This window comes from Ammodytes marinus, assembly GCF_949987685.1.
Source record: "Ammodytes marinus genome assembly, chromosome: 20".
NCBI lineage: Eukaryota > Metazoa > Chordata > Actinopteri > Uranoscopiformes > Ammodytidae > Ammodytes > Ammodytes marinus.
The window spans coordinates 5200007-5221214 of NC_137224.1; the positions used below are offsets into that span (position 1 = coordinate 5200007).

Genomic DNA, 21208 nt, shown 5'->3' on the forward strand with positions numbered 1-21208 from the left:
TTGAACAACAAATAATTTTGAGTTGTATTTAAAAAAAAAAGTGAAATCCAATTTAAATTTTCCAATCCACAAAGGTCGTTGTCATTGCTCCACTGTTAAGGTCAGATGATCCACTACCGCATTCAACATCATTGCATCTGCCTCCAGGTGCCTTCGACAATTAGTACAATTCAGTAGTGCAATAATACAGATATGATCCCCAACTGGTGTCCCACCCACACAAAATAAATTTCTACCGGGAATTGAACACAGCTTTTCTGTTGTAATTAATAACAGGACACATATGTTGCAATCTGCTTTTGTAGCACTTATCAAAATAAGCTGACACGTGCAGCCTAAGAAGTGTGTTGGACTACGCAAGCTTATGTACTCGGCATCCAATCATTTCTGTAGACAGAGTGTTTTCCAATGGCCTCGGTAGAATTTAAAAACCGAATACAAGTGGCTGAGTTTGGCATTCATTTGCACGCTATTCAAGACAGCAGGGAACATCAGACATATGGTGAGATCCAAGAGAAAGATATCTTCTCTTGCAAAAAAAAAAAAAAAAAGCCTTATTAGTTTTGGGGGATTGAATCATTGAGCAGACAGGCGCATATTTGTGTGTGTGTGTGTGTCTGTGAAACGGAGACATAACAAAACTCACTGTCCAACTCATACTGGGCCAGAGATGAATCGCTCAGATTCCGGATGCTGTAGGGGGCTGCGGAGGGAGAGAGAGGTGGAAAGAAACAAATATTTAAAAAAAGGATGGAGAGAAAGAAAGAAAGAAAGACAGAGAGAGAGAGAGAGAGAGAGAGAGAGAGAGAGAGAGAGAGAGAGAGAGAGAGAGAGAGCGGAGAGAGACAATAGCATCAGTGTCCAAAAGTGTAATATTTTCATTGTCGAGAAGTGTATGCCACAATTGCTATAAAAACCCACATAATCACAGTGATTGTTGGAGTGAGTGAGTGAGTCCCGGAAAACGTACGAGAACGAGAGCAAAATGACAGGCTAAGTGTTAGTCAGAGCAGTGCAAACAGAGTAAAGCCTAATAATAGCCTTGCAGCTGATGGCTATACCAATCCCCCAGATGAAATGTTTTGGCTGTGAAGTGTCGAGACCAGGCAGGGAGATGTCGGCGGGAACTCAATATAGGCCTGTGTGTGAAAGTTTTTTTTTCTTCTGATGGTAATAACTTTGCTACTGACACATATAAAGACTGTGAATGGAATAATCAACCGTGACGGACTCTTATAATTGCGTGAAAATGATACAAGTGAAGTAAAGCCAGTGAAGAAAACGGACCTCTTTGTATACCATTTCTGCATGCATTGTGATGGGGAGAAAAGTCTATTCGTGTGAGTGAGCGAAAGTGTAGGTAACTTACCAGTGAGCTCTGCCCAAGCCGAGGCACTGCTGATGGTGTGAGCGGAGTAGCTGCGGAGGCGGTCGTACAGCAGCTCGCGATATCGAATGCGAAAGCCCAATAAGATTCCATTGATCTTCTCCTCAGAGGGGGGCTATGAGGGAGATACAAAGAAAACATGGCTTCAGTTCAGGTTCTAATGTAGCTGATCTCTGCAGAACTGAGGGCCTTGGAAGAGTTTGGCATATTGTACATTGTGACCTAGTTTCTCAAGCCTTAAAGGTTGAGTCAGTGATTCTGGCGACCCTTGTTGTCAACATCACTTTTTGTCAAAATCATTGAAGATCACCTCACGATCCGTTTACCTGTCCGTACAGTGTGTGCACTGATACAAACAAGCTGGTGTTAATACACAGCCTAGGCTCTGTAAACCTTTAGTACACAAAGGGTATGTAAACCAAAGGACTCGGACCGACCGACTGCAGCTACCAACATACCTTGGGGCCTAGGCTCTGTAAACTCTGTGTTAAAACACAGCCTAGGCCCTAGGCAGTGTATTAAAATCGGATTTTTTTTAACAGGAAACACTCCACCTTTAATGAGCTCATGTAAATGGCTAATTTCACCTTAATAGGTCTTTCACTCCAACTGTAAAATTCTACTTCATCACCCTGTGTTGTGTTTCTTACTTACAATCAGTATAAGTAGTACAGTACAGTACAGTAGTTGAAAAGTAGAAAAATAAATACTGTGCACATCCACAGGTGAGTCAGATGTAGAAATCCCCTTATGGTTGAACATGAGAGAGCAAAGGGCCGCAGGGGAGAGCCAGCTGAGAGGAAAACAAGTACCTCTCTCTCTCTCTCTCTCTCTCTCTCTCTCTCTCTCTCTCTATCCTTATAAACTCTACAAGGGTTCTCCATAAAAGTCAAATTGCGGCTTGGAGCCTCCTGTTTTCTCCTCTTTATGACCTGTTAATTCAGGTGTGACTGTGGGAGAGAGGTGGTATTTGTGTTTCGACACACGCACACACACACACGTTTGTACAGCTATACTTGTGAGGACATTCATTGACATACTGCATTCCCTAGCCCCTTACCCTAACCATCAAACAACATGCCTAACTCCAAACCTTATACATACCTGAACTGTCAAACCTAGTCTTAACCCTCAAACAGCCCTTTAAAGGCCTGTGCCAAAGTGAGAACCAACCAAAATGTCCTCACTCTTAACATCTAATATTCAAATCGGTCCTCACAAAAATAGTTGTACAGGCACACGCACACGCACACACACACACACGCACACACACACACACACACACACACACACACACACACACACACACACACACACACACACACACACACACACACACACACACACACACACAGAGTGAGGGATGTATGTGTGTAGCATCCAATTTGAAAGTATAGGCCTACTACACTGTCTACCATCACAGTCTCTCATTAGAGGCCACTTTCTCAGACTTTCATGGATTTCGTAAACAACAAAACATAAGAACATTTTTTAAAAGATTCTCCTGTCTCCTCTTACCTGCCAGCGGATCAGCACAGACGTGGTTGTGTGCGGAGTGACGGACAGAATGGTGGGCGCTTGGTCGGGCGCTGAAGGCAAGAGAGAGAAAGACAGATGAATGAATGAGCTCAATTGACCTGAAAATGTGCACCCATTGGAGATGCTAAAGACCATCCATGTGCAGTGGCATTCACGGGACATAAACACACAGACGACAGGCCCCAGTGAGAGATGAGACTAAAATAGCATTCCTTAGTTGTTTAAAAGCACCACCGGGGCGAAAAAACCCCTGGCCCAAGGTTTGAACGATGCCCCTCTCTCTCTTGTCTCATGGTGTGAGGGCAGATGGTGCCACACATGACATCACCTGGTGCCTCTGCCAGCAGCTAGCGTCTGCCTCACAAACAATAGGCTAATTCATGCAAGACATTAAACTCTTTTCACAGCCATACAAAGGTGTGCAGTGTTTATACAGACTTATAAATACAGACATAAAGTAAATGGAGCGTTTTTCAAATGTTACCATGTTAAACGAACGGTGCATTACATTGTCAGCTTTATAATTTGATCAGGCAAGTTTTGAATTTTGAAAATGTGAAAAAGAGTCTATTTAGTAGATGACATAAAAATGTATTTAAATTTTGTGACACAATTGTTTTTATCAAAATGCTATATAGACACATTCCATTTATAAAAAAAAAATGTTTTTAAGATAAGATAAGATAAGATAAGATAAGATAAGATAAGATAAGATAAGATAAGATAAGATACGATAAGATAAGATAAGATAAGATAAGATAAGATAAGATAAGATAAGATATACTTTATTCATCCCAGCAGGGAAATTCAGATACTACAGCAGCCAGCATACACAGAACACAACACAGCACATATAGGCCTAGCATAAAGCAAAGTCATATCCATGAGATAAAACTACATGTGAAATGTTCTAAATTGGTTGAAACAAAAACGAGTCTGTGATTGGAGTGCCTCGTGGTGTTATTTTAAGCATCATTTCCTTTTATGTAAATTAGCTAAGTCTAAAATTATGAACAACAGTCACTCTTATGCTTGTTGATTGTTACATCAAGCACTTTAATCTTTTAGATAAATAATGTTTAATCTTTTAGGCGCAGTCACTTTCTTGAGTCTTGCAGACGCTGTTGTTGCCGGGCAACTAATAGGCACACCTCACAACTCCCCACATAACCACAACATGTCAGTTTGACAGACTGAATTAGGACATGTACGTCAGCTGTTCCAACAAGCGTATCTCCCTAAACGTTGACATTTTCCTCTGACTTCATACTTTACTTTACTCATCAAATATTATGATGTCACTCAACATATTGACAGTATGTTATATTGTCTTTTTGCTGGTCAGTTATTTCTTTATTTTGCTTTTTGACCTTATGAACCTGAATGCGCTTGTATTTTGCATTTGTAACATGATTTTGTAGTTGTCTTTTTCTTTTATTAATTTAATAAGTAATTTTTTTGTCTTTTTCTCTATCCTTCACTTTATTTCTTTACCTTACCTTATTGTGTTTTATTGTTAGGTGGGCATCCTTTATAAGCACTCTGGCCTTTCTTTTGTCCCACCCGTGCATTTATGTATGCCTATGTGCATCTTTTTTGCTATTTTAATCTTGTTTATCTTGCACAAAAAATAAATATATAATAAAATAAAAATTAAACTAAGACGCTCTTACCATCCTGCAGTGTAGTGATGGCCTCGCTCTCCTCGCTGTACTCGCTGTCCCCGATGTCATTGGTGGCTTTGACTCTGAACTGGTAGGATGTGAAGGGCTTCAGCCTTTAGGGGAAATAGGAAAATCAGAAATACATTAATGAGGGGTAATTCAACCAATTAAAGTTGCTTCAATTTATAATAGAAACACTTGTAGATAAGAAAAAAGTGGACATAATGTGTGCTTAATGCCACAAAGGTATAACCTAGCAATAAAAATCTAACAATTTAATACAAGCGTAAGAAGTAAATGAGTGTGAACATTATTATTATTACAATATGTACACAATGTAAGTACTGGACATAACAAGATAATATATAGAGATATGTAATCTGTTCAAATATGGACATCAGAGGCGTTATAAGTATAACACAGGGGAGCAGATCAATTTCCATGATAAACTATACGGCAACCGGAGATTTTTTTTCGAAACCTTTTAAAGCCACAGACATCAAAAGAGAACTGAAAAGTCTCTCTGCGGGAGCTACGAATTCTCCCAAAAGCCAAAACTACTAAGCACACATTTCAAACCAACTCGGAAACTTCAATACTGACGGCTGCCTTTGCTGAATTTCCTTTTCCTAATACCCTAAATGTATTTGACTAGTTCCTACCATTGTTTATACTCTAATCTAATCCACACTCTAATACCCGGGGAAAATGATTCAGCATATATATATTGTTGATTTAACAACTGCACAGGGAATATTTAAGTGAACGTTGCAGTGTGGACTGTGAGGATATAACTTCTTCTTTCATTTATTTAGTATTACCCTACACATCTCAAAGCTATGGTGCAGAACTTTTTCATATAAAACAATGTCTGTTCCAATTCAAGCCATTCACCTATCAGCTTGACAAAACACTCTCTGTATTTCTCAGTATGGCAGTGTTTACAAACTGGTGTCCCCCCTCCCCCCTTGACACTGGCACAGGAGCTCAGAAAAATCCGAAGAAGCGCCTTAGAAATGTTTCAGGTATTGATTCTACTGCTAAAAAGCTGGATGTACAGAAAAGGTATAAAAAAAAAACCATGTGCGATCACCAAAGGCTTACATCTATAGTGTTGTTGTAATTCCTCAGAATTCCTCCTGGGGGGGGGGGGGCAACAAAAGTTACGCACTATATTAAAGATACACAAAGCCCACTCTTACCTGGATACTATGTAGGAGGAGGCCTCGTGGTTGACAGAGGCAGAGTGGACAGTCCAGTTGTTTTCAGGCAGTTCTCTTAGCTGCACCGTGTAGTAACGCACAGGGGACAGGCCGTCGCTGCCCGGCTCCCATGACAACAGGACCTGTCGGGCCTGGACGTCTTTCTGAGGGACCATGGGACGGCTGGTGGGCTGGGGATGAGCTGGAGAAAGAAGACAGACACATGTTAATTAGTGAGAAGGGACATTGTGTAATAATGGGTCATATATAAGAGGGGAATATTTCTTTTTTTCTTGTTTATTTGATAGGGACGGATACTACCGCATAGACACTTGAACAACATATTTCCAAAGTGTAGCAGCACAGCATTTATAGCTATACTGCTAATTTCCAATGCACGTCCCCAGAAGGGCTCTTAAACAATCATAAAATAAACACATTAAAAAAACATATGAGCACACACATATTAAAAAAACACCTGAGTGATATTATCGACTACAAGTCTGGCTATCAGTTTTAAACAAAGTTGAGCGTGAAGACCAAAGGATTGTGGGAACAAACGGAACATGGGGGTTTTGGAAGGAGGAATACAAGGATGGAGGTCGGGGAAAATGAGAATTTTTTTTTAGAAAAGTTTTTTTTTTCATTCTGCTCAGACAAGTGGAACAAAAAAATTAAAGTGTGACCCTGATGAATGAAAAGCCGCCGAGAAATGAAAAGTTGCCGAGTAAACAATCCCCACAGCGACGTGGTGCCTTCCCTTCAGGGAGGCAGATGGACTGATTCGTTCCCCTCTCTCTCTCTCAAAAAATGCATCAGAGAGCAACTTCCTGATAAACACCCGTGGGGCACAAACACTCCTTTTGAAAAAAAAAAAAAAAAAAAAAAAAAGACATCTGCTAACTGGACTGTTAACTGAGTGCCAAAGGAACTTCCAGTGCAAAAGGAGTCTCGGGCTCTCTTCAAGTTGTGTCATCGCTAAGATCACACACCTGCGTCTGCTCTTGTAATCATGCACAGCTGTTTCCTGTTTTGCTCGAGAGCTACAAACCCTATGGAGACTATAACACTTCAAAAAAGCCACTACACAAAACGCCAGTGGAAATCCTCTTTCTTCAAGTGTGCTCAGTGAAATTATGGTTGTATATATTTATCCGCCACTTGTTTCCATCCGGCCACTCTAGAAATGTTAGGATTACGGCGAGACACAACTCTAAATCGAAAAATCTCAACTTCTAGAGCACCCACAGCAACTACCCTTCCCATAGTCATTCCAAGCACTATTCCGAAGGTTATTACAGTAGGACTTGTCCATTTGTTGTTAATTGTGTGATTTATGATAACTTTTGCTCTTAAAAAACATGCAGGAAATGCATTTTTAAAACCTGTATATATTATTTTTTGATTTATAGAATGAGGAAAAACCTTTGGACTTTAATATGTAGTCAAAATGAGATAAAGATTTTAAACTCTGGCTTTATACAATATCTATATTTTTGGTATTCAAAAGAGGTGCACATACTCTATGCATAATTACTTAGATATAACCAAATTTGCATATTTAATCAAACATTTCTGAAACATATTATACTACTTTTAATGTGAGTAATCAACTGGCCATGTTTCATCATGACATATTCAAGTTAAATATTGTGCCCTATAGACCTCAAGTATTTCACCTTAAAGGGGTAGTTCGGAATTTATACAAATGCCGACAAAGGACAAATGCTGCAGGGAGTGATTTGGTGACTACACAACTAACCAGAGCAAAGTAGAATTCCGCTGCTGCTGAGAAATGAGTCCCTCAAAATGTGATGATTCATGTGATGCAAGGTCGGTTTTATTTCTAACATTATTCTATGAACACATACAATTACATCGATAGTCTGGCGTTGTAATTGATATGCCTCGGGTGTATTGTGGTGTGGGTAAGACTGTTTTATTAGCATGAACAACCATTGACTTGCGCTAGCCTAGCACCAGCGACCTCTGCAACTAGAAGGACTGAATGAGATGTGTTGAAAACTGTCTCCAATGATAAATAACACACAGGCTAACTTGGAAATGAAGTCCTATGTTCCAAAACTCCGAACTACCCCTTTAAAATACACACCATATTCATTGCATGTTTACCTCTTTTCTCTGTGGTGACCACCAGAGCCTCTGCGGCCTCTCCCCAGCCCTTCCTGGTCTGAGCCGTGAGACGGAACACGTAGACAGACTCCTGCTTCAGGTTGGTCACTGTGTACTGACGAGCGCTCGGGTTCAACACGTCCACCGTGGCTGTGTTGCTATTGGTGGAGTTGAGGTGGTACGTGATCTGATAGGCTGGAGAGAAGATGATGTCATTGAAAGTGTCATGAGGAGCTGCATTGACAATTAAAGCTAGGCTGACAAATGTTTTTTTCAGTATGTGAAGAAGCATATTTCGTTTGTGTTGTTTTTTCACAACAATAAGGGGGGAAAGCAAACTGTGGCAGCTAAATAAGGCAGCTTTGTCTTTCTTGAAAATGACTCCATTGACATCTGCGCCTGAATGCAACAGTCGCTCTTATGGCACAGTTAAAAAATGATTTATCTGGCAGATGTATTTTGAATCGGGCTCACAAGGAAAAGCCCAATTATCTTGCATGAGATTCCAACTCCCTTTACAGCAATGCTGTAAAACGATAAGATTTTATATTGTCTAGTTTGTCAACTTGAAACCATCAAACGGTACTACGCCTGCCGCCTGCTACATTGAATCTCATTTTAGTTTCCAGGTCATTGACTACCACTACTGCAAAAGATATAGACATTCTTAGTCTAGACTCTACAATCAAAGGTATAATTTCAACAAAGAGAAATGGATCTTGTGTGTTACTAACCCAGTATAATGCCATTGGGCTGCGAGGGCGACTGCCAAATAAGCCGGACGGAGGTGGTGCGCACTTCAGGGAACAGGATTCCCACAGGAGGTCCGGGCACTGCAGGGAAGCAACAGACATGACACATATGATACTTTAACAACTCATAGGTTAGTCAAGATTTCACACTACCGAATTGGTGACCAAAGAAATCATATCAAACGGAAGATGTAATTCCTAGTTGCCATTTAAAAGTTTTTATTTCCGTGTGTGTTTCAGGCAACAAAAATTATTTTATGTATGAGATGTTATATTAGTTCTGGTTGTTAGACAATTTATAAGATGTACAATTACATTGTAACTGCTGCAATATGTTCTCTTTATTTTCCTTTTGCCCAATAGAAAATGTTGTTTATGGATACTGAACTGGAAGCGGCTATAGATAAAATGTCTTCCGTATTGATGTCATATAATATGTATGGGATGCGCCATCTAGTTGCGTGACATGTAAATAAAATAGATTAATCACTACATTAATAAATAAATCAAGTTACCGTCATCTAAAGTCCTCTCCAGGATGGGTGGAGAGCTGGGCCTTCCGTCTCCGATGCGTGTGAAAGCCAGAACCTGGATCTCATAGAGCACAAACTTCCACAGTCCAGTCAGCTGGACACTGTGGGTGGCGTTCCCTTCCACTGTCCAGAAATGTCCCGCGCTGTCGGAGTCCTTCTCTTTGTACACCACCTGTACCAAGATGTAAGAGGAAAAAGTGACTTTGTAGGGAGATAGTTAGCCTTTTGAAGAACTGTCACCCCGCTGCTATGTACACCGCTTCAAAAATAGCTGACATTTTTCCAAGAGCTAATGAGATGTCTTTGACTTGCTCGGTGAATCACTAGTTAAGACATAAAAAGGCACAAACAGACCTTGTAGCCCAGAATGAGGCCGTTTCTGTCGGGCTCTGGAACTTCAAACCAGCGCACCAGGATGCTGCTAGAGGTGGTGGCAAACGCTGACACGTTAGTGGGTCCACAGGAGGGGACTGAGAAAGAAAAGAGAGAAAAAAAGAGTTGAACACCTAATGCCTGAATAGTCCAATGTTTACCGTTGATTCTGAATAGTTTAAAGGTGAAGTCAGTGATTCTGGAGAATGCTTGTTGACAAAATTACTTTTTGTCAAAATCTTGTGAATATGTCCTCCGATACGGAACCTGTCAGTGTGCATTTAAAAAAGGGCCTATGCCTTGTACTGTATGTATCGTACATACAGTACATTTTTTTTAGCACGCACACAGTACACACAGGTAGCGGATCGTGAGGAGATATTAACAAATTCGGACATAAAAGTGATTTTGACAACAAGCGTTCTCCAAAATTGCTGACTCCACCTTTAATCTGGCATGCTCCCCGCGTCTATTTGTATGTACTGTGTGGGCGTAGTAGGTATTCGACATGAGATTAATTTTTGCTACGGACATATCATGTTTTTTTTTTCCGAACTGAGCCTCTGATATCCTGGTATGCCCTCCAGACCGGCTGAAAAATAAGAAAAATACTCTAGAATAGGCCTTTCTATCCTGCTTGGCTCTCCTCCCTGGACATAATGCGCTGATTCTCAAAAATCTGCTAGAGTGAGTGGAAAAGAAAGAGCACAGGAATTCCACATTGGAGTCCATGTGTTCTCAATTTCCTCAGTCTCTTTTCCTTGCGCTCCTGCCATTCTTTACCACCTAACGTCTGGTGAGCAATGTGAAAGCAGATGTGAGGAGGGGAAAATGAGTGTCTTTGTCTAGAAAAAAAAGACTCAATAAATTTAACATGTGGCACAGGGTAAACTGGAAGTCACTGTTCTTTTTAGTAATATAGTAACTAATAGCGGTGATATTCCACACAGATGTTACAAAAAAAAATCAAGGCAACTTTCTGCACTAGATTTTTGAGGCCAACTTAAACTATTAAGTGTTAAGGGAAATGTGTTACTTTTGAGCCGACTTATCATCTTTTGTTGAGATAACTTATCATTCATATGTAATATCACTACTAAGAATTCAAAATATTTAAAGTTAGTCCCGACTTGTTATTCGTTTATTTGCTTGTTTGACACCAAATGCTTGATGAAAAAATTTGCTTTTGAGTAATTAAACGAGCAGGCAATGGATTTTTTAAACCCCCATAATGCCTTGCAGTTTGCTTTTACTCTTGGATCATTGATCATCTTATAGTGTATTTTCCCTTATAGCCTGACACATGTAATGCTTACTCACCAGACTCCCTGGTCCTGCCTCTGACTGGCTTGCTCCAGGGCCCCATGCCGATGCCGTTGACAGCCTGCACCCTGACCTCGTACTCAGTCCACTCCTCCAGGTCCTCTATGGTGAACTCTCTCTCCTGACGGTCTGTGATCACCTGGGTCAGAGCCCGGCCCTGGGAGCCCGCACGGGAGTACTGCACCCTGTAGCCCAACTGCTCCGCGTTACCGTTGTATTCCCATTCAGGCAAGGGCTGGAAGGAGAGAAAAAGTGGGTCAACATAAGCCAGGCTCAATGGGATTTCTGGGAGATATTTTTCTTATTTTGTAACATCACGATTAAAGGTTCAGTCAAGAGATTTTGGAATATGCTTGTTATAAAAATCGCTTTTTGTCGAAATCAGTGAATATCTCCTCATGACCCATGCTGTGTGCGCTCAAACTAAATTCAATGGTAATACAAAGCCTAGGCTCTGTAAACGGGCATGTTGTTTATTTACCAGTTCACAGAGCCTAGGCTGTGTATTTACACTGGATTTTCTTTTTTCAGCGCACATACAGTAGGTATATAGGTAGTGGATTGTGAGGAGATATTCATTGATTTCAACCAAAAGACTTCACTGACTCCACCTTTAAGAAATGGCATTGGATATTTCAGTGACTTTATGCACACAGGAGGCATATCCCTACTCACCATCCATCGTAGCCAGAGGCTGGTCTCGCTGGCTGTGCGTAAGGTGACGTTAGCGGGGGCCATGTCTGGAGGAGCAGGCAGGGTCTGGATCTTCCTGGAGGGCTGGCTGGGAAGACTGACGCCCACTATGTTCACCTGACGCATACGGAACCTGGTGGATTTGGGAGGCAAACAGTATAATTAATGCAACTTCTGCAAAAGGATGTTGTCATTTGAACTGAAAACAGCTCAGAATATGGCAACTCAAAATTAACTTTCTGGGTTATTGTATTCATTTACAGCATGCGTCCTCTTACATGAGGCGTATCATGTGCGACTATCAGACTTCAGTCCGAACAGAAAGGGATGTGATCAGCCAACATTGTGTCTAATGTAAGCTAATCTTGATGCATTTTCTTTGTTTTTAGTTTTTCCCATTTCTTAAATTCAATTTCTAATGTCTAATCTTGATGTATTTTATGCCCCGTAAAGCCCTTTGAATGGCCTTGTGTCTGAATTGTGCTGTATGAATAAACGTGCTTTGCCTTGCCTTATTGCATATGAACTGAGATCAAATCACTGTATATGAAAATAAAATGAACACGTTTTGTAAGGGGCTTATCTCTTCAACAACAGCTTAATATAAAAAACGAACAATTTTGATCCTCCGTGAGCTCTAACTGTACTGAAATGTAAAGTGGCTGTGCTGATTTCTCAACGGTGAGAACTATCTCTGTTGCAGCTCTTCGGGGATTGGCTCAGGTAATGTTGATTAGTTGCTTTGAATGTGATCAGGCGGGGGGGGAGGAAGCACCAAGATAAATATCATGGGCTGTTCACAATAACAATTTTAAAAAACACACACTATTCATAACAAGCTTGTATCTGAATCAAAGGAATATAGAGAAGAGATACGGTTCCCGGGATATGCTGATATAAGCAGAGATACGGCAGCACACACATACACCTTATCTGTTGTTTGCCACAATCTGCACACGCTTTACTTTTCATGTTTATCTGGCATTCTATTAAAAAGGAGAAAATCTTCTATCTACACCATTGTATCACTATAACACCGCTGTATAATGCATGTGCCGTGTACCAAGGTAAACAGTACAGTGATAGCATGAGAAAATTGAATGTCTTTTGAGATACGTGCACTGAACTACTATGTGTACTTGTTTTGTGTTCGGTGCCCGTTGTCCTTTTTTAACTTTGTAACAACAAGTAATGTATTTCATCATGTAGGGTTGCCAGTTTGGATTAGAAAAAAGTGGTTACAATTGGATGCCCATTACAGATAAATGGAGGCAGACATGGTTAAGTAGATACAGAGTGCAATAGGCTTTACCTGTAGAGGGTGTATGGGTTGAGACCTGGCACCTCTAAGGAGCGAGCCTCTGGTTCATTGGACACTTGGTGGACTAACACCCAGTCCTCATTTTCTCCCACCACACCAACCTGGACACAAGACAACAGAGAATGACAAATACATTGGATGAGCCACAGTCTAAGCAACTGCAGACCTCTTTAACTGGAGACGACAATGAGATTTGTATTCAATTTTGCAATAATATCCGTGTTAATGTCTTGAGACAATTCAAAAGAAGGAAGATGCAATATATAGACAATTACAAAAAAAAAAAAAAATTCAAGGAAAAGTAATTTTTCCACTGTAATTTGCTTCAAAGTTAAACTATCATATATTGTAGATTTGTTGCATATAGAGGGTTGACGTTCCTGCATTATACATCGATTTTTTTGGTTGGCCTTATGTAATATTCTAATATGTACACTTGACTTTTGAAATCTTGAGAGCTGTAAGACGTAATCATCAATACTGTACATATATATATATAAAAGGCTTGAAATACTTCACGTTATGTGTAATCAAACTCGAATATATGTAAGTTTTCACTTTTTGGAATGAACTTTTCCATGATATTCAAATTTGTTGAGATGCACCTGTAATAAGGAAAGTATCTGTGTGTTAAATCTGGCTCACCTGGGCCTCCATTTGCCAGCGGGAGATGGATGTTTTGCCATCGTAGCCCGGTTTGAACTGCAGGGTGACAGAGCGCGGGCCGATGTTGGATATCGCCACGTTGGTTGGAGGGCCGGGAAGTTCTATGGAGTAGCAGAAAGGGACAACGCTGGATACAGACAAGGCTACAATACAAAATGGCAGAGCGAAGCATATCTTACACTACTGCATATGTGTTTTACCTGGCTGCCTCTCACCCAGGGTTGCTTGTAAAAACTATCTACAACAGCTCCCTCTTCTGGCCGTACAGATACTGCACCTAAATGACTTTCCCAGCAATCTCACTTATTTTTTTTCCTCTGCCCCTCTGTGCCCCCAACTTCAGCTCAAACGGCGAAAGCAGATTAGTTTAAGGAAAAGATGCTTACACGCAGCACACACAGGCGGAGGGAGAGAGACAACGCCATGAATGTCAATTACAGCGCAGTTACCTGGAGATACGATTCAATCTGATATCCCACTGTTTACACTTAAGCCGAGGTAAACAACACAAACATTGATTATTGCCTGGGAAAGCTGGAAAATGGTGGATTTTCAAAGAGCACCGGGGGGCATTTTTTTTCATGTTTATGAATATGCTTGTTTAGGGATATTATTATTTTTTTTTCTGTGCATCTAAGGCAGGTATACATATGAGAATGTGCTTGTGCATGATATAATCGTTTTTCTTCCCTCAAGATCAACAGTAAAGCTTGAACCGTAACATATACTATGCATAAATCTTAGAAGATATTAACGTCACATATTATGGGGTGTGTGGGCCAGTGGCCCCTAATATTAAAAAAAATAGATATAATGACTCCCGTGGGCGCGATAAGCAACTGTTGCCAGGATTGCTTAAATGCAGTGTATTCAAAATGCAGAATATACTATGTGGCGTAGTAAAAATGACCACCACTGAATCTTTTGCATGGCCGTTGATGATATGAGTAGCTTTTAGTTGGACTGTTGCAGCAACAAAGGTGTTTTCTGTACACATAGACAATGGAAACAATGACCATTCAGGCCACTAATACTGATGCCTGCTCTAAAGCCTACTCTCAACATAACGGCCTGTCATTTCACAGGTTTTCACTGAGTAAAGGCCTTGCATTTGGCTCTAGTAATTGTTGTGTGTATTGAATTGGGTTTATACAAAAAATTGCTAATGTGAAATCATTAAAAACTGTAATTGCTCTTAATGCTTCCCGTGGGTGCTATTATTTTGTGGATGTGGTGCACATGTGTATAGGTGTTTTGTCGTTCTCCCTCCCCCCCCCCCCCCCCCCTTTGGTTCTGTTCCCAGCTGAGGTGACTGGGATCCAGTTTCATTGTGTCTGGCGCCAGACAACATGGAGAATGTGTGTTCACCAAAGTTTAATGGGAAACAGTTAATATGCAGGAAGAGAAGGTGTAATAAAGGTTGAAAGAATCACCTTGGCTCTGGGCTTGAGACTTAAAACTGGAGGTGTGGAATTTGAGAGAGGGCGTTTGGTGGGTAGGGAGACTCCAATGAAAGACGGAATTGTTTTTGGCAAGCAATCCTTTTACATTCATCCCCTTTTAGTATAATTTGGAGCTTTTAGTATCACAATGCACTACATAATACTGTTGTACTGATTTGCAAAATGTGTATTTGTAACAACTCAAAGACATTGTTGTAGAGTTCATTTATTTCTTATCTCGGGAATTATTATTATCTACGGGATATAATCATTTTGAAAGGCAGAGCTAAAAAGTTGGATATAAATATAAATGGAGGGTTCATGATAATAACAAAGATGAGTTGTGGCGTTCATTAATGTGTATATATGTATGTTTGTTTCTATCTATCTATGTATGTATATTTGTGTAATATGTTATGTTTATTGCAAACATTTTATGAAGACATCAAGGCAGAATTGAGTTGCATTATGGGATTTTTTTTTAGCTTGACCCCTATACTAGGAACTAAAAGGCATCTTGGTCTCAATATCTTTGATTATATTTTAAATCAGTCTTTTAAAATTCCCCAAATATTATAAAAATGCAAAACTAATTCTCTGAAGGCGCCCTGCCAACAAATGGCAAGTGTTCTCTGCATTACACAGACAGAGTACCTTGGAAATAATTTCTGGAAAGAGAAGTCAAGACTTTATCAAATATAAAGTTGTAGTGCCGTAAACACCAAAAATACAACTTATTTCACCTCTGATGACCTGAGGTGTGGATACCATTACATGGGCAAAACAAACTGTATCTTGATATCACTACAGCCAAGAGATAAGATACTTTTTTTCCCCTTTTTCTTGTTGTAATTTGAGTGTAATCAACCTTTAGCATCTGTATGGATTGTTTCATTGCTGACCTGGTGGCACGCCGGAGGAGATGGTGGAGGAGGAGAGCTGGCCCTGGCCTTTAGAAGTCATCCCAGCCACTTCAATGGTGTAGGTGGTGAGAGCTGTTAGTCCAGTCACCCTGTACTCCAAGGTGACGTTAGGCAGGTAATGGGTGACTCTGGTGTTGGTTCGATTGAACTCTTCCCAAGAAATACGATAACCTGAAAGAGCAGAAGAGAGATGGGGTTTGAAAGTGACAGACAGGAAAAATCCATTCAGGGTGGAAAAAAAAATTGTCAGCATCCATTACAATAGCCACTCTCAGCTCGCGTGCTAAGGGGCGAGCTAGCAGAAATACTAAATTAACTTCATCAAAAATTGAATATAGCTAATTAAATCAGTCTGTGATTATACCTCCCTGCATGCGCACAGACACACACACACACACCCACACACACACACACACACACACACACACACACACACACACACACACACACACACACACACACACACACACACACACACACACACACACACACACACACACACACACACACACACACACACACACACACACACACACACACACACACACACACACACACACACACACACACACACAACCTCTCAAAGTTAATGCAATCTGCTCCTTGGGCCAGCAGCTCTTTTTCATGTGATTGCATGAGGCATTAGGCTGCATTTCTTGCCAAATCAATAATTTCAGATGGCTTGTCAGTGTTCGTCTCCTGGGTGCGTGCGGCACATTAAAATGTTTTTTTTGGGGGGGGGGGGGAATAACACTTTACGATATGCCGCTGTATCTCCGGCCTGTTGTAAACACATGAATATTAACATCACTAGTGGGCATTTGTTCTGTACTTGTACATTATGCAGTAAGGATGGAATAAATGGAAGACTAGAACAAGCAGTGGAGGACACATCCCCGGACAAGCGAGACACAATCTGTGTTTTTCTTTAGGTTTGATCAACTATTTATCTTTCAAAACAGGTCACGCAGTAGCAAATTATTCAGACGAGACTGAAAAAAAAAAAAACTCATTTGATGTTTTGTTCCGCTCTGTAAACAGCATGATGATTTAAGGGCTTTACTTTCTCAGAAGGAAGAGGGAGGGGAGGGGGGGGGGATTGTTTGAGTGATACATTTTGTTTTCAGAGTTTTGGGAGAGGAGACCGACATCTTTGTTTGCGATGTAATGTTTTATGTACTAAGCTTTAATACTTTCTGGTAGGGGTTGGTTGTCTGGCTTGCCCATGTGGCAACACTATTGAACATTTATATTTGGTATCTTATAAGGTTGCGTGTGTGTGGCCTAGGCAGTGATTTGTAAATTGGCCACACCAGATCTACTGATGACACCATCGCCCTCACACTCCAATACACATATGTGAAAATGTTGTTCATTGTCCACAGTTCAGCATTCAATTGTATAATTCCTATATATATATATACATGAAGTATCTATGTCTGTTGCAACTACACAGTCTGGCAACAAAGAATTGCATTGCCATGGACAGAAACAGAACTTTGAACCTCGGAGCTGCCTAACTGTGATTTTTCAGGTGAAGAAAATAGCACCTTTTCAAAGTGTAACTGTGGTGGAGTGAAGCCAAACGTACCTGTGAGAACTCCATTCTTCTCTCCGGGCTCGCTCCAGCTGACTTTGAGCGAGGTGTCCAAGATCTCTGTGAAACTCAGGTGACCCACTGCACCGGGGGCTGGAGACAGGGACGGAGAGAACAGGAGGAATAATGAAAACACAGACAAGGCAAGTGAGACATTCACTGACTAATCATCTGACACACTGGACTTAGTATAGCCACAAACAGTGACAGCTTCTTACACGTAGACATCTATCTATCTATCTATCTATCTATCTATCTATCTATCTATCTATCTATCTATCTATCTATCTATCTATCTATCTATCTATCTATCTATCTATCTATCTATCTATCTATCTATCTATCTATCTATCTATCTATCTATCTATCTATCTATCTATCTATCTATCTATCTATCTATCTATCTATCTATCTATCTATCTATCTATCTATCTATCCATCCATCCATCTATCTATCTATCTATCTATCTATCTATCTATCTATCTATCTATCTATCTATCTATCTATCTATCTATCTATCTATCTATCTATCTATCTATCTATCTATCTATCTATCTATCTATCTATCTATCTATCTGTGTATCTGTGTATCTGTCTGTGTATCTATTCATCCATCCAAAAAAAAACACCAAGGCAGTTTCTTTACAAATCCGTCGGATGAGGGGAAAAATGTAAGAGCTTGTCAAGCTTAACCAATAATCTCCAAGGGAACTAAATAAATCCCAATTATGAAGATCCTGGCCGGGTGTGAGTAGATAGAATATACTCAAGTCATTTAGCAGCAGCGCTATCTACAACTTGGTTCTGCATGAATAAATAATAGATCTTTGACCGGGAGGATGTGTTACTGTGGCGAAAAAGCCCTTGTCCACTTCACGCAGCCTCGGGAGAGAGTGAGAGTGAGAGAGAGAGAGAGAGGGAGAGAGAGAGGGAGGGAGAGAGAGAAAGAGGGCAGGACAGAGAGAGAGAGATAGATAGATAAAGAGAGAGATAGTGTGATAGAGTGAGAGAGAGAGTGAGAGAGAGAGAAAGAGAGAGTGAGAGCGATAAAGAGAGCGCGAGAGAGAGCGGGACAGAGAAAGATAAAGAGAGAGAGAGTGTGATAGAGTGAGAGGGAGAGAGTGAGAGAGAGAGAGTGAGATACAGAGAGAAAGGGACAGAGATAGATAAAGAGAGAGATAGAGACAGAGAGAGACAGAGGGAGAGAGAGAGAGAGAGAAAAACAAGTCCCTTACTGTCCTCGTGTGTCCTCAGTGGTTTGGGTGAGCTGCGGGGGCCGTCTCCTGGCGTGGTGAAACACAGCACAGAGGTGAAATACTCTGTGAACTTCTTCAGACCCGTCACGTAGCCCACGTGCACGCTGTCCTGGAAATTCGGTCGCGCCGTCACCATAGAAACCTCTTCGTCTCTGCCGGGCTCCCAGGCCAGCAACTACAAAAAAAAAAAAAAAAAAAAAAAACGGACAAACAAAAGAAAAAAAAGTGTGAAGAAAATGACCCAGACAGCCGAGGAATAAAGCAAAGAGGGGAGAGGGGGGCATTTGGCTGTAATGATTCACTACACATTCATCCTCACGAAACACAACAGCTATGTCGTTATTGAGTAGTTCAGAAGCAACCGAGGAGTTATTTGGCATCATAGACCCAGACATAGTATATTTAGAAAATATGGCCCCCGAACTGGCATCTGACTGGCAGGGAATGGCTTAATAGCTCCACTAAAGACAGACTAATGGGAGGGAGGGATAGGGAGAGTTAAAGCTCAAAAGCGTGATAGCATATCATCATGCATATTGATCACGGACCATATATAGCAATCTACAAATGAGACCAGGATTGACCAATTAGGCGCTTAGGTAATGAGTCCCAATGGGCGGGGTCTTTTGGGTTGGTTTCAAGCTTCAACAGAGTGAGGGAGTAAAACAGACGTGTGGAGGATCTCAGAGGGGTACATGCTTGACTGTCTGCCACTCTCTCTCTCTCTCTTTTTTCACTCTATCTCTCCAACCGTCTTTTACCATCTTTCGTTGAACTTCTACCTTTACAGCACTGTCTATCACCTCTCACTCTCACTAACACCGTTTTTTCTCACATTGAAGTCTCTTCCTCGAGATTACAATTCACATTGGGTTCTTACAGCGACCGCTCTACCTGGTAGAATAAAGCCTGTGGAACACTATTGAACAGGATACACAAAATGGTGTAACAATGTCATAATTAGAGGTACAGCGTGTCACTGTAGCCTACCTTTGTGCGGAGAAAGTGCTAGGTTGCAATGCTCTGTGTCTAGCTTTCAGAGTTTGTACAATAGCTACGGTGGCCTTCAAGGACAAGAAGCTAGTTACTAAAGATGGCATCATCCACCACTACTGTCTTTCCACAATAGCAAGTGATGAGGTGAAAATGTATGGTGATGCATTCTATAGTACCTTCTCTTCATGTTCTAACAGGTGAATTTCCAAAAATTGCAAATTTCAAAATGCATAAGGCTGTTGAGTTTGTCTGTTCTGTGCTCCTGTAGAAACATGGCAGTGCAGTCCTAAGTAGACATAAAAGGCTCATTCTAAGGTAATAAAATAAACAACACATTTTAAAACATACTTATGAATATATTTAAAATATATCATGAATTTAGCCAACTCCCTTTACACACGGACTACTACACCTTTAAGTTTCATCAGAGTCAAGAACAGCCCTGCCCTATGAATGTGGCTTCATGATTCCCCCCTCGGCCGCCAGTCACATTTGTTTCAATGAAGTAAACACAGGGAGACAGTAGAGATGGACTGTACTCAGGAGCCCGTGACAAAATAATGAAGACATTTGTCATTACGTGGCGCGCACAGGCAGGGCAGGGGGACTTCTTCAACAATGAAACATTTGAAAAATGGCCGCAAAGATAAAAGAGAGAACGACGACCCCATGACTGACAAATGGGCGAGCCGGGGTCCATCGTTCAACGGTTGGCATCCAATATCTCGTGGCGCCCCCCCCCCCCCCCCCCCCCTCTCTCTCTCTCTCTCTCTTGCTATACACAGGGACATGGGTGATAGTGACAAATTCAGCTCTGACAGTTCTGTCAATGGCAGCCATACTGACCTTGTAGCCCTGGTTGATGCCGTTGATGAACTGAGGGTTGGGGGCCGTCCATGTAAAGCGGATGGTGGTGGAGTTGACCGACTCGGCTTGCACATTGCCGGGGGCGATAGTGGGCACTGGGTATGGACAAGGAGATGGAAAAAGAAAAAAGAAAAAAAGATGCAGGCGTTAGACAGCACCTTTTAGAGTGAACTGCTGGAAGTCTGCCCTGGCCTCCTGCATCCACTTTGATGTCAGTATTGATCGGGCTGCTGATGCTACAGGTCAGAGCAGATGCCGCCCATCACTCTCCTGTCCGATGACACTTCCACCTAATAGCAGGCCTGTCTGTGGCTTTATTTGTTTATGGATTGCAAGGGGACGTTATGCACTTTGTGTGGTCTCTGAACAAAGTGGAGTTAATGTGGATTGTGGTTGGACATCAGTGAGTATTGTTGTAGATGATTTAGGGCGAGACATGGCAAGCAAAAATATCTTTTTCAAGCGGTGGTCAATTTTGAGATTTTTGCCTATATGGCTTCCACAACATGTATTCTTTCATACAGGGATACATACAAAAGTT

At 41.1% G+C, this 21208-nt stretch overlaps 1 protein-coding gene across 4 annotated transcripts in view; it reads right to left on the reverse strand.

The window, feature by feature from the left end:
- sdk2b (sidekick cell adhesion molecule 2b) overlaps positions 1-21208 on the reverse strand; it is a 264898-nt gene that overhangs the window by 32134 nt on the left and 211556 nt on the right. For all 4 annotated transcript variants that reach the window (XM_080049326.1, XM_080049324.1, XM_080049325.1 and 1 more), the window contains exons 18-34: positions 20647-20762; positions 18784-18979; positions 17542-17640; positions 15930-16121; positions 13565-13686; positions 12911-13020; positions 11581-11731; positions 10903-11140; positions 9565-9680; positions 9193-9382; positions 8660-8758; positions 7926-8120; positions 5793-5994; positions 4600-4703; positions 2906-2976; positions 1370-1502; positions 647-703 (exon numbers count right to left, since the gene is read on the reverse strand). In XM_080049326.1, coding sequence (XP_079905452.1) covers positions 647-703; positions 1370-1502; positions 2906-2976; positions 4600-4703; positions 5793-5994; positions 7926-8120; positions 8660-8758; positions 9193-9382; positions 9565-9680; positions 10903-11140; positions 11581-11731; positions 12911-13020; positions 13565-13686; positions 15930-16121; positions 17542-17640; positions 18784-18979; positions 20647-20762 — 2391 coding nt within the window. The remainder of the gene's footprint in view (positions 1-646; positions 704-1369; positions 1503-2905; positions 2977-4599; positions 4704-5792; positions 5995-7925; positions 8121-8659; positions 8759-9192; positions 9383-9564; positions 9681-10902; positions 11141-11580; positions 11732-12910; positions 13021-13564; positions 13687-15929; positions 16122-17541; positions 17641-18783; positions 18980-20646; positions 20763-21208) is intronic.